The sequence below is a fragment of the Lucilia cuprina genome, chromosome 4, assembly GCF_022045245.1.
Source record: "Lucilia cuprina isolate Lc7/37 chromosome 4, ASM2204524v1, whole genome shotgun sequence".
NCBI lineage: Eukaryota > Metazoa > Arthropoda > Insecta > Diptera > Calliphoridae > Lucilia > Lucilia cuprina.
In genome coordinates, this window is record NC_060952.1 from 20,505,680 (window position 1) to 20,520,387 (window position 14,708).

At 30.5% G+C, this 14,708-nt stretch overlaps 3 protein-coding genes across 3 annotated transcripts; 2 read left to right on the top strand and 1 right to left on the bottom strand.

The window, feature by feature from the left end:
- Positions 1-286: 286 nt before the first annotated feature.
- LOC111680081 (helicase SKI2W) lies at positions 287-5,118 on the top strand. The gene is made up of 7 exons (XM_023441702.2): positions 287-1,969; positions 2,033-2,752; positions 2,844-3,023; positions 3,085-3,661; positions 3,724-3,902; positions 3,962-4,093; positions 4,786-5,118. Exons 1-7 carry the CDS (start codon positions 362-364, stop codon positions 4,987-4,989), a joined length of 3,600 nt encoding a protein of 1,199 aa, XP_023297470.2. The 5' UTR covers positions 287-361; the 3' UTR covers positions 4,990-5,118.
- LOC111680086 (dnaJ homolog subfamily C member 8) lies at positions 4,999-7,177 on the bottom strand. Its single transcript, XM_023441707.2, has 3 exons — positions 6,850-7,177; positions 6,332-6,652; positions 4,999-6,128 (listed from the first exon to the last, which is right to left on the bottom strand). Exons 1-3 carry the CDS (start codon positions 6,904-6,906, stop codon positions 5,757-5,759), a joined length of 750 nt encoding a protein of 249 aa, XP_023297475.1. The 5' UTR covers positions 6,907-7,177; the 3' UTR covers positions 4,999-5,756.
- A 779-nt stretch (positions 7,178-7,956) lies between these two features.
- Positions 7,957-11,462, top strand: LOC111680090 (probable oligoribonuclease). The gene is made up of 2 exons (XM_023441711.2): positions 7,957-8,488; positions 11,198-11,462. Exons 1-2 carry the CDS (start codon positions 8,031-8,033, stop codon positions 11,409-11,411), a joined length of 672 nt encoding a protein of 223 aa, XP_023297479.1. The 5' UTR covers positions 7,957-8,030; the 3' UTR covers positions 11,412-11,462.
- The last annotated feature ends 3,246 nt before the right edge of the window (positions 11,463-14,708 follow it).

Sequence of the window (14,708 nt, forward strand, 5' to 3'; positions counted from 1 at the left end):
TATAAAGTTGCCACATGAAGAAAATTGATTTTTAATAGAGTTTCCAATGCTATTTATACTAGGTTCAGTGTTGTATTAAATACTTACCAAACCAGTTAAAAAGCTAAATACAGTAAATATGTTTTATTTGTATATTATGCATTTGTTTACCTAATTGCGCTCATAAAATGTTAAAAACATGATTAATTTGAAAAAAATCGTTATCATCTACGGTTAAAAATCGCCAAAACTTTTAAATAAATCGTTACAGTTTGGCAACGCCCCTGCAAATTGTTGTGAATAAATACGAATTTGCTGAAATTGCAATAAACAAAGTGAGGAGTACGAAAGCAAAAACAATTGTTGATGGAATTTTGGAAAAATGGCCACTGTTGATGATGAAAATATTAAAAAATTACAAAACTATATACTCTCACCAGAGTTATCAATACACGATCCGCTGCCGGATATAATACCTCGAAAATTCAATGAAATGCGTTTGTTGAATTTGCCGCGAGGACCGGCGAGCACAAAATTGGTACCCAAACGAGATTTGATTACCGGTCAAATTAGCGCATTTGTTGAAGTAGATTTGGAAGATGTGGGAGCAAATGCCAATAATTCGACGTCAATGAAACGTGAACCGGGTTTGTTAGATGAAGTAACTAGAGGATCGGCCATGAATTATCCTTTCTGGCCGGGCGGTTTAGATGAGCCGGCTAAGGAAATTATACGTTTAGAAACACAAGGTTTCGAAATTGAGGGAGAGTTATTAACTACTCCTCCGGGTTTTAAGACTGGTTATGATTTTAAACTTAATCCCAAGTACAAGGAAGAGCTTTACATCCCCATCAAAGCAGAGGAAAATGTTAATTTGCTTAGAAATCTAGAAGATGATTTAGATGTCCAGGAATGGCTGAAAATGACCCAAAATGAAGATGCGGAACACAAGTCGGAATCAAACTGTTTAAATAGTCAGCCAGCGGAAGAATTTAAAGATGTAGATGAGCATATAATGGCTTCAGAACTGAAACCTGTATTGGAAATTTCCAACACCAAAGAAACGAATTTACGTACAGAATGGGCCGAAATGTTGGATATTTCACAGCCGATTACCGATTTTAAGGAGAAAATACCCTGTCCTGCCATGAGCTATCCCTTTGAGTTGGATACTTTCCAAAAACAAGCCATATTAAAACTAGAGGAAAGGCAATACGTATTCGTGGCGGCACATACTTCGGCTGGCAAAACAGTGGTGGCAGAATATGCCATTGCTTTATCACAAAGAGATTTGACACGCACTATCTACACTTCACCCATTAAGGCTTTATCTAATCAAAAATATCGAGACTTCAAAAAGACTTTTAAAGATGTTGGTCTTATTACCGGCGATCTACAAATTGATCCCACTGCCACCTGTTTGATCATGACCACAGAAATCCTGAGATCTCTACTTTATTGTGGTAGTGATATTACACGTGATTTAGAATATGTCATCTTTGATGAGGTACACTATATTAATGATCCAGATCGTGGTCACGTTTGGGAAGAAGTTATTATTCTATTACCCGATCATGTTAATATCATAATGTTATCGGCCACTGTGCCAAATACTATGGAACTGGCTGATTGGGTAGGCAGTACTAAAAAACGTAAAGTATATGTGATAAGTACTCTGAAGCGTCCGGTTCCTTTAATGCATTATCTGTATACCGGATCTGGTGGCAAGAGTAAAGATGATATTTTTCTGTTGGTCGACGAACATGGTCGTTTCTTACAGGATGGCTATGATAAGGCGGTCGAGAGGAGAGAGGCAATGCAAAGTAAAACGAAAAGAATGGGCGGTGGTACGGGAGCTAAAAATCAATCAACCACACCGAAACAGGATCAGAATACATGGATTGGTTTAATAGATTTTCTAAAGAGGAATGATAAAATGCCAGTGGTGGCATTTACATTGTCGAGAAATCGTTGTGATAGAAATGCTTTGGTAAGAAAGAGCTTATTATTTTTTTAAACAATGTTTTTTATTATATGTTTACTTTCATGCTAGGCTCTCCAATCTATTGACTTAAATACTGCACGTGAGAGAGGTTCTGTAGAAATGTTCTTCCAACAGTGTTTGTCGAAGCTAAAACCACCAGATCGCGTCTTGCCCCAGGTTTTAACCATGAAAGACTCTCTTGGTCGGGGTATTGGTGTACATCACAGTGGCATTTTACCTATACTAAAAGAGATTGTGGAAATGCTCTTTCAATCTGGTCTGGTGAAACTTCTCTTTGCCACAGAAACATTTGCTATGGGCGTTAATATGCCAGCACGAACTGTCATATTTGATTCTCATCGTAAATTTGATGGCTTAGAAGTTCGTAATCTTAAACCGGGCGAATATATACAAATGGCAGGCCGTGCTGGACGCAGAGGTCACGATAAGAATGGTTGCGTTATTTTATTGTGCAAAACGAACGTACCCCCGGTACAGGATTTGCGTTCTATGATTTTGGGAAAACCAGAAAAACTAGAATCACAATTTATCTTACGTTATGCTGTTATATTGACCTGTCTACGTATTGAAAGCATTAAGGTAGAGGATATAATGAAGTATTCATTCAAGGAGTTCAATCAAAAGTTGCAGTTGCCAGCTCAACAAAAACAATTGGAAGTGGCCCAAAATAAGTTCTCACAAATGCCCGAACTGGGTGAGCATTTACAGCCTTTATCAAAGTTTTATGATTTGGCCTGGGAGTACATAACGGAAAAACAAAGACTTATGGTAGGATTTTAAACACATTCAATAACTAGATTTATCACGGCTTTAAAGTTAATTAAAGGATAATTTAAGATTTTTATTTCACTTTTTTCAGAAATTTTTAATAGCTCAACCAAAAATTGTGAAAGAACTTAAAGTAGGCCGCATTGTAGTGGTAACTAAAGGAAACCACTACAATAAAGTAGGAGTGGTTTTGTCCATTAAAGCTGTTGTTGGTAAGGATGCAGTTTATCGTGTATTAGTATTGGATCATCAATTTAAAACGGATAACAAGGTAATTTCATTATATAATTAGGAAACACAGGATATAAAACGATTTTCATACCCATTTAAAGGACGAATTCCAGCGCGGTGAGATGTATTATAAAATGGTTGCTCTTACTCCTCAGCATAAATTCTTTCACCCAGAAGGTATTGGAGGTCACATAATACTTGATTTAAAGGCACCCGATTTTGTAGAAATTACCAAATATTCTATGAAAATTGAAGCAGATATAATTATTCGCAATTGGGAACAAAGACAAATTGAACGCTTTAAAGATTCGCCTCCCGCTAGTACAGTGGTTAAAGTTGTTTCCGAATTACATCAAATAAATGAAAACTACATACAAAATCCTGATACTTTGAAATTTATCAATATGTCGAAGGAAATCAATGTGAATGCCGATACGGAAATGGCTCAAATACGTTATTTGGAACATGTATGGCGTCAACTGCAAGAGATCTTACCGCATACTAACATTGCAGGCTTCGAACAAGAATTTGCCACTGTCTACGAGCGTAAAATACTCGAACAACGTATTGAAGAACTGAAATTTAAAAATTCAACGAAAAATCTTTCTTTATATCCCGACTACTGTAACAAATTGGAGGTTTTAAGAGCTTTAAAGTATATCGATGAATTGGATGAAGGTAAATTTGATAAATAAATAATTTAGTTTGTTTCATTTAGTTTTTCGAAAACATGTATTTAGTTACTCTCAAGGGTAAAGTTGCCTGTGAAATGGGACAAAATGAATTGCTGATCACAGAGTTAATACTTTGTAATATGTTTAATGATCTGGAGCCAGCCGAAATAGCTGCCTTATTGTCTGGTTTAGTGTTTCAAGCTAAAATTCAGGGTGAACCCGTCATACCTGAAAAACTGAAAAAGGTTGACTTTTTTTTAATTGACTTATACAATTTAAAAATATCATATATTGGTAATTTTAGTGTGTCAAAGAATTCGAAGAAATCAATGATAATATATTGGCTGAAGAGTTGAGACATCATGCTGTGGCCGAATCGGAAGATCGTTTAAACTTCGGTTTACTTGAGGTAGTTTATGAATGGGCTCGCAATAAGGTACGTTTTTTTAATTATGAAAAAAGCTTTGTTAAGCTAAGTTTAAGCAGTTTTTTTTTAACTTTTACTGTCCATATAAAAAACAGGTTTTAATAATCATTGTTACCTTAATAATCGTTCTTGCGTAAGGCAGTTATTTGTAAAAAATAAATTATTTACATAAATAAATTAAATTGACTTGAGCGGGTTTTTGAGTTGGCAATCAAATGCCAATTAATAATCAGATTAGTTAATCTAAAAATCTGATGTTTATTCCTTTTGATGTTTTTGAGTACAAGATTAATGTGCTGTTTCTAGATACCGAGCGAGTAGTTTGAGCACAAATTTTACTTGTATTTTGCTATTGTAACAAAAACAAAATACAAGTAAAATTTTAACTCAAACTACTCACACGTTATCTAGAAAAAACATATAAAACTCGCACTGTTGCAGTGTTGTTTATTTTTATAAAACTTTTGCATTTGTTGCTCAAGTTTAAACCACCTCCATTGGGCGCTTAAACTTGCAAACAAAATTAACTAATTGAGTACACAAAAACAACTTTGGAGGATTAATTTTATTTTAATCCCTAATCCTTCACCTAAAGATCTGCCCTTAAGGTTAAAAAAATAAATTGTTTTCTAAACTAAATTAAACCAACATAACAAAAACTAGGCCTTTATGTAATTTAAATAATTCCTCTTCTTTTTAAGCCGTTTGCTGAAATAATGAAACTTACTGAAGTGCAAGAGGGTATTATTGTTCGTTGCATTCAACAATTGGATGAGACATTACGCGATGTCAAAACAGCCGCTATACGCATTGGTAATCCCGATTTACAATCTAAAATGGAAGAGGCCTCGAATGCCATTAAACGTGACATTGTATTTACGGCCAGTTTGTATACAACATTTTAAAACTCGTTGTTTGCAAATGGTGGGTAAGTTTATGTATTTTTTATTCATAAATATAATTAAAAATTGTAATTAGAAATTTCTACACAAATTGCTCAAAGCAATAAATTGTAATAATGTTTTTATATAAAACTGAAAGTTTGTTTTTACAAGTAAATGGAAATTTTTTAAACAAAAAGTTATAGATTTGTTGACCCGTAGTAAGATCTATGTATAGATGTCTGTGTTCTGATCGTAGAATTGTTAAAGTACAGATTTCAGAACTTGAAAAAATTAAAAACACACCTGTTTCGCTTTAAAACTATTTTTGATGCATTTTGTTCTTTTTTAATGTATAATTAAAAATATCAAAATTAATTACTTTATTACGAACATAAATTATATTTAACCTATGTACTCATACTACATTTAAAAGAAACATCATTTGTTAGATTCACAGTTTCAATATTTAGAATGTTAGCATAAAATGTAAATGCCAACTAAGGGTATTCTAAAATTTTGATTGTAATTTATCTTTGCATCAACATATATCAATTTAAAGATTTTTTTAAATTGTGAATTTTTTTAGTTGTTACGTTTCTTTTGTTTAAAACTATTATTAAAAATCTAAAGATTACAAAAAATAATGTATATATGAAAAGAAATATGTAAATGTTTGTAAAAAGAACACGTTGATTATTTTGAAACAACGTATGGTAGTTTAAAAAAAAATTATATAGGTGGACTTAAGACTTAAATGATTTTTAAAATTTAATACCACCAAACAAAATTTAGCGTGTTTCCGGTTTAAATTTCGGTGGCATCATCATGCCATGCATGCGTTTTTGTTTTTTAGCCTTTTTGGCCGATTTACCCGATTGAAAATCATGCCAACTGTTAACGCGACTTTGGCGGGATTCTTCGAAATTTTTTTGCCATTCTTTGTCGGCTTTACGTTTTTCCTCCTCTTCGATTTCGGCCTCTCTTTTACGTTTACGTTCCTCTTGATCACGTTGATCCAACTGTTGACGTCTTCGTTCCATATCAGCAAATAATTTCATTACCATAACATAAATGGCATGTTTATATTTGACAGGATCATCCTCGGGTATGGTCTCAAAACAACGATTTTCTTTTTTAATCTTTTTGCGTTTTTCAGCAATCTGCAAGATGTGAATAACAGAATAGTTAGAAGAGAAAAGTTTTATATAAAATATTTTATAGGTCTAGAAGAAATAATAAAAACATTTTATAAAGTTTAAATGGGATTCTTCTTTTGCACAATCATGTTCAAATTTAATTTAGATACATCGTTAAGTTTACCATTATTAAATACATTACTTAGGTCTATTTCTAAATAGCTTACCATGTGATCTGTTCTCTCTTTGGCTTCCTCATAAACATCTAAGCATTTTTTGCGTCCTAAATCATTCTCCAATGTCTTCCATGCACGATTTATAATATCAAACGCTTTTTGAGCGCGATCCTTATCATCCTGATTCTTATCCGGATGCACTAGTATGGACAATTGACGATAACGTTTCTTGATTTGTTCAACTGTGGCTTCCGGTTCAATTTGTAACACCTCGAAGGGGTTGAGATTAAAGTACGTTGAACCTGGACGAAGTAAACGATCAATTTGTTGAGTAGATGTTAGTACGGAATCACGTTTTTCAATTTCTTTAACCTGTGAATATGGCAAAATATCTTTTAATTTAACAACATATTCAAATCTAAACCTAATAATGGTCACACAATGCAAAGGTTGTGTCTTTTCTTATTTTTCATCTGTTTGTTTACATATGAATTTAGGGCTCTTTACATAAACAACGACATTGAAAAAGAGCTGCGTTGATTGACTACATCCAGTAATATTTTACTTACTTCTGTGTAGAAAACATCAAAGGATTCTTTCGATGTACTAGGTTGTTCCGAACTCATTTTTTTAGTTTGTCTGTGGCAAAATAATGGGAAAATAGTTTATTAAAAGTATTTATTGTTTACAAAAGTTTTTTTTTCTTTTTTCAGGAGTAGGTTTCTGGAGATGTTGGCGATGCTTCTCCAATTTTCAGTTTTTGATTTAGTAAAAAAATAAGAATATTTCTATTATTCTTATTTATTCTTTTTATAACTTATTTAGTTTTTCTTTCAATTTTGCTAAAATTTAGCAAAATTTGCTATTATTTCGTATTTTTTAACCAAAATGCAGAAAATTTTTGTTAAACATCAGGAAGCTAAGACACACAGTTGTATTAATGGGTATTTAAAACAATAGAGTTGCCAAACTTTAATATATATATTATATATATATATATTATATATATATATATATATATATATATATATATATATATATATATATATATATATATATATATATATATATATATATATATATATATATATATATATATATATATATATATATATATATATATATTATATATATATATATATATATTATCTTTAGATTGAATCTTTAGATTGAAATTGTTGGTGGCGTTTTATGCCTTTAGACCAGCCAAATAAATCTTCCATCCCTGGAATTTTTTAAGGGGACATATATAAAACATAACATGACAAACATCATAAATGGTTGTTATCACTGTAGGGATCACAATTTTGTCAATTTTTGTTGTCAAAATATTTTGAACCCCCTGGAACCAACGTGGATTTTATATAACTATTTTTCTGACGTGGTGTCTGCTATACACCGTTTTTTGAAAGCTTATATATTCTAGAATCTGTTTTTGAAACCTATTAAAACTGTTTCTGTTTATGGTTTAAGAGCCTAGGTGGTTATTTTTATAATATTTTTTTTAACTTCGACAATACAATACATGTTAAACAGTGTTTATTGACAAGGTACAAATTAAAAAATCAAATTTTCCTAATTTTTTTGATGTCAGTCAGACTACCGCGTCAGTCCTAGAGGGTTAAGTATAATTAATCACTTATAACGAATGATGGTAACCCTATTGAAAACACACATGATTTGTTTATTTTAGTTAATGACCATATATTTTAATATTATGTTTAACGTGTTACTAAAAAGAGCATTATAAATGATTTCTGTATTAAACAATTTACTAACTGCCAACAAAATATTACCACAAATCCTTCACAAAATATTGGTCACAAGAACTTTAACAAACTCTTCGCGGGAAACACAAAAAATGACCTCAAATCAAGACTTTTGCACCGACATTGTATGGATGGATTTAGAAATGACTGGCCTAGATATAATTAAAGACAAAATATTAGAAGTATCATGTCTTATAACGGACAAACATTTAAATGTTTTAGCCGAAGGACCCTGTTTTGCCATCAATCATCCAGAAAATGTTTTTAGGGAAATGAATGATTGGTGTATTAAGCATCACAATGAATCGGGTTTGGTAGAGAAATGCTTGAAATCGTCAATAACAAATGAAAAAGGTGAACAATTGATAATTGACTTTTTAAAACAGCATATACCTAAAGGCAAATGTCCTTTGGCGGGTAATTCGGTTTATATGGATAGGTAAGCAAATATACTTTTCGTTAAATTTTTGGAGCAAATTAAGTGTTCTAATCCAGCTGATTTTTAGAGTTTTTTTTTTACTACCTTGTAGCATTTTACGTTCTGAGTGCAGTGATGGAAAAAAAATTATCCGCTCTATTAGGGTCCGGGAGTTACGGGCCTCCAAAGTTTTGATATATAATTGCATATATCTTGATCAATGATAAACGGATATGGTCGATATGGGTATCATTGGAAAGGTCTTTGAAAGAGTTTTCCATTGATATGTAAGATGACAAATATCATTAACCCATTGAGAGCCAGGGTCAATTTTTATGATTTTTTCTTTTGACTTTTTTGAAAAAAGTACCGTTATCTCCAAAATATATCGATATAACGGTACCTCGTCTCACATGAAAGTTTGTAGACAACATTTGGGGCTTTCCATTGATATATGTTTGAAAGCTATAACCCATGAAATGCAGGAGTTATTTAAGTTTAAAATTTCATATTTTAGTAAATTTTATAAACATCAAGTGCTTGTTATTGTATACGGTCGATATGGGTATCAATGAATATGTCTCTGAAATACCTTTCAACTGATGTATGTTATAACTTATATCATTAACTCATTGAGAACCATGGTCAATTTTTATATATTTTTCATTTATTTTTTTTACAAAAGTACCGATATTACAAAAATAAACGACGTAAGGGTAAATCATCTAACATGAAATTGTGTAGATAACATTTGGAGCTTTTTAGGTATAAGTTTAAATTCTGTAAGTTATGAAGTCCAGAAGTTTTTTAAGTTAATTCAGAAAGTAAGCAAAACTAGGTGAAATGAATTAATGGGTTTCACTTTTTAATAAAAAAATGAAATGATGATGAAATGAAAAATGAAATGAAGGTGAAATAATAATTGAGGGAAATAAGTCATCATAGCTCCGTAGGCGAAAGTTTTTCACTTTTTGTTAAAATGATTTAATTGTAAAGAACCCTATAGCGCCGCACGATTGACATTTTTGGTGAAGTTATTGAATTATGGAAGAAAATTAAGTTGCGCCGCAGGCGAAAAATTATTTCAAAAAAATCGCGCGATTTTTTTGAAATAATTTTTCACTTTTTGGTAAAATGATTGAATTATGAATATAGCCGTTTAGCACCGCAGGATAGAAGTTGTTGGTGAAATGATGGAATTGTAATGGAAAGAAGAATTGCGCCGCAGGCGAAAAATTATTTCAAAAAAATCGCGCGATTTTTTTGAAATAATTTTTCATTAAAAAAAAAGGGTTTTCTGTAATTGAAGATATGATATATGAATGTGTTAGAAATATTATTTCATATAGGTACATGTGTACCTACATCATGGATGTATGAATGTATGTAGTATGTATGTATATATGTATGTATGTATGTATGTATGTTTATATGTATGTATGTATGTATGTATGTATGTGTATGTATGTATGTGTATGTATGTATGTATATATGTATATATGTATATATGTATATATGTATATATGTATATATGTATATATGTATATATGTATATATTATATATATGTATATGTATGTATGTATGTATGTATGTATGTATGTATATGTATGTATGTATGTATGTATGATAGGTAGATAGATAGATAGATAGATAGATAGATAGATAGATAGATAGATAGATAGATAGATAGATAGATAGATAGATAGATAGATAGATAGATAGATAGATAGATAGATAGATAGATAGATAGATAGATAGTTAGATAGATGGTTCTCAATGAGTTAATGATATAAGTTATAACATACATCAGTTGAAAGGTATTTCAGAGACATATCCACTGATCCCCATATCGACCGTATACAATAACAAGCACTAGATGTTTATAAAATTTACTAAAATATGAAATTTTAAACTTAAATAACTTCTGCATTTCATGGGTTATAGATTTCGAACATATATCAAAGGAAAGCCCCAAATGTTGTCTACAAACTTTCGTGTGAGACGAAGTACCGTTATATCGATATATTTTGGAGATAACGGTACTTTTTTCAAAAAAGTCAAAAGAAAAAATCATAAAAATTGACCCTGGCTCTCAATGGGTTAATGATATTTGTCATCTTACATATCAATGGAAAGCTCTTTCAAAGACCTTTCCAATGATACCCATATCGACTGTATACAATAACAAGCACTTGATGTTTATAAAATTTAGTAAAATATGAAATTTTAATCTTAAATAAATCCTGCATTTCATGGGTTATAGCTTTCAAACATATATCAATGGAAAGCCCCAAATGTTGTCTACAAGATTTCCTGTGAGACGAGGTACCGTTATATTGATATATTTTAGAGATAACGGTACTTTTTTCAAAAAAGTCAAAAGAAAAAATCATAAAAATTGACCCTGGCTCTCAATGGGTTAATGATATTTGTCATCTTACATATCAATGGAAAGCTCTTTCAAAGACCTTTCCAATGATACCCATATCGACCATATCCGATTATTATTGATCAAGATATATGCAATTATATATCAAAACTTTGGAGGCCCATAACTCCCGGACCCTAATAGAGCGGATAATTTTTTTTCCTTTGTTGAAGTCACAAGAACAAGTACTATCATGTGATATAAACAAAAGTATTAAAATCAGCTGGATCAGAACGCTTAATTTAAGCCAAATTTTTTAATAGTAAATTTAATAATCGAAAAATATATTTTATTTTTTAAGGTTATTTTTACGTCAAGAGATGCCCTTAGTAGATGATTATATGCATTATCGTATTATTGATGTTTCTACCATAAAAGAATTAGCACGACGTTGGCATCCTAAATTATTAGATGCAGCTCCCAAAAAGAAATTTGCCCATAGAAGTTTAGATGATATTTACGAAAGTATTAAGGAGTTAAAATTCTATAGAGAACATTTTTTTAAAGAAAATTAGTTAAATACAATCAATATAATAAATTAGACGCACAGACAAATTTTAAAAAATTTCCTTAATAAAAATTACTAAAATTAAGTAAACAATATTTTATGTTAATTTGTATGTGTGCTGGATCAAAGGAGTAGGTTCTTTTTGTACCCTTCACCTTCGTGAAGGGTACAAAATATATAAGTTTGTCATTCCGTTTGTAATTTTTATAACATAATTTTCCGACCCTATAAAGTATATATATTCTGGATCATTATAGATAGCGGAGTCGATGAAGCCATGTCCGTCTGTCTGTCTGTTGAAATCAGTTTTTAGAGGTCCCCAGATATCGGCGAGATCCGAATCTTCAATAATTCAGTTTGACATGCTTTCGAGAAGATCGCTATTTAAAATCAGCAAAATCGGTTTATAAATAACGGAGATATGAGCAAAAATCCGAGACAACCTCTGAAAATTTCATCAAAAAAGACACATTTTTTTCATGCTTTGTTAAAAAAGCAACAACAACACTGTGAATTGGATAAAGATGTACATGTGCGTGTGGAGATGTATTTGGTTTTATTCAGCTGTGTATTTTTTTGTATGTTTGCATGCTGTTCTGTTCTCACGAAGGTAAGTGGGGGTAATACAGCTGATATTTGTTTGAGGGTGGTAATACAGTTTGACGGTGGTATTACAGTACAACGGTTAATATTTCTTTCTGCTACAGTTTATATTTGTTTGTGTGTATGTTATGTGTGACATGTGTGCAGAGATACAAAATAAATAAAACATACTTGGTGAAGGGTATATAAGATTATAGAAATATTATCATGTCATTGTAGGGATGATCATATTTGAAAATATTTACCCACTTCTTTTTTTAACTCTGTAGTTTGTTGGCGGTGTATTAAAGCCAGGTTATCCCACGTTGGTTCGGAGAGAGCCCCCCAATTGACCTATACCTGTATGTAGGAAGATGGAGCCCCGATCAATTAATTGATCAAAAGTATTACTTGCTCTCCACCAATTTAATCAAACATAACCTCAATCGAGGTAAGGTAAACGAAAACAAACATCGCATAACTTAGAAACAGTTGAATTAAGAGTATTTCCAATTGGTGCTAATGAGACTCAATTCTATCGAAAGCTTGGCAACAAGCCTGATCGTCCTTAAGAAATAAAGGCAATGACTCGAGAGTTTTTACCCAACTCAGACCTAAATTTCGACTGTTTAACTACTTCTAATCTTATTTTAAGAAACAGTAAAAATTTCATATATTTGGATGTCAATGAAAAGCTTATATAAATTTCATTGATTTCTCACCAATATTTAATTCATTTCGAATATGTTATAAAGTATGATTTGCATTATTTTTTGGTGGGATATCATATGCTCTAAAAAGTGTTTAAGTTCATTAAATATGCAGTAGAATCGATAAAAAAATCATTTAATTTTTGTAAACATATTATTATTTTTTTTTTTTTGCATCAGCTGTTTACACTTTAGCATTTCTTGCTCAAGTTTAAACCACCTCTATTGGGCACTTAATCCCTAATCCTTCCTCTAAAGATTGGCCCTAAGAGTTTTTTTGTGGAATTTTTGATAGCCAAATAAAAATTGCCACAAAGCTAATTCTCAGCATAGAAAGGGATTAAAAGTCATCGAAAGTATCGTGTGCGCTAAGCGACCACACAGATTTTCTTACTGACGTGACTAATTTGCTATTACGCCGCTTCGAATTTCGTTTTAATTAATACGGTGTTTTTTTGACAATAAAGTCCTAAAAAATTGCATCATATTTTTTCTTTTAATCTTTTAAATAAGGCATCACGTTTGTTGTTGATCGATATTAAAGCTTATAGTACTGCTACACTGAAAAAAATCCATGCCTAATATATACGAAAAATGTCGTACATTGTACGAATCGTTCGTTGTTTCGCACCACGAAATTCTTTCGTAATATATACGAAATTGTACGAAATATTTTAATATAATGCAAAATATTCTTTATGGTAAATTATGGTAAAATTTACGAAATATTAATTTATTCAAACATTTTTGTTCATTTTAAAATAAATTTTCTAATTTTAGTTCAAAATTATTCTCCACACGAATTTTCAATTTTTTTTATGAAAATAATTTGTGAATAATACTATACTTTTTCTTAAATTTTATAAATATGTTGTAGTTTTATTCAATCATAATATAATTAATATCATTATGTTTAATTTCGCTAAAATTTAAGAAAAAAATATTACGTAAGGTTTTCGTATTTTCGTAAAATTAGAAAAGGGTTTTATTAAATAATATTTCGTATTATACACGAAATTTTTGTAAATATTACGAAAATAGAAGTTACGAAATTTTTTTTCGTAAAGTTGAGCATGGATTATTTTCAGTGTACTTTACTAACATTATATACTCAACAACATTATTGTTTGATAAAAACTGCGGTTCGATAACTGTCTAGTTTTTTTTTCAGATGTGGTTTTATGACCTCTGCATATAATATCAAAACTTAAAACTATGATTTTCGTGTGTCAAGCAATTCAAATAAAAATTGTATAGCTAATTAAACACAAATTATGTTATTGACTTCTACCAATTACTCTACATTAACAAAATAATCTTGCATCAGAAATTCTAGACTGTGATCAGACAGAAATTTGTTCCACCATCTTTTTTTTTAATTTTATGATAACGTTTACATATTGAACTATTAATTCTTCTTTAATATTCATCTCCTTTTTAATTAAAACAAATATTAATAATAAAATATGTCTATAGCAGATTAAAAATTGGAAAAAAGAATAATTAAAAGAATGGTGTTACAATATTATAAAAAAATGACCACGTACTTAGCAACGATCGAAAAATATGAAAAAATATTAAATATAAGGATTAAAAAAAGTATTTACTTATGTATGTACATACATATACATATATCTGGACTTACAATCTTCGATTCAAGTTATTAACTGTCACTGATTTTAATCTTTTTGGAAATCATTGTCCGAAGTGATCATAGGAAAATTACGTGTTTTTTCACATGCAATCAAAGTACAAATTTCAAGAAGATAGATAAGGCTTATAAATGGTTCGAATGTAACGGTCTCTGCATAAAAAAAATATTAAAGGTGACCAGTTTTTTTTTAACGTTATGTAGATTCAAAATATTTTATTTCTCAATGAAAATATTTATGTTTTTACTCCTAAAATCACTGATTCATTTCACACCTAATGCTGACCATATAGTACTGATATTCATTGAATTTTTATTTTGAAAATTAAAACACACAAAAAAAAACTGAACTTTGATATGT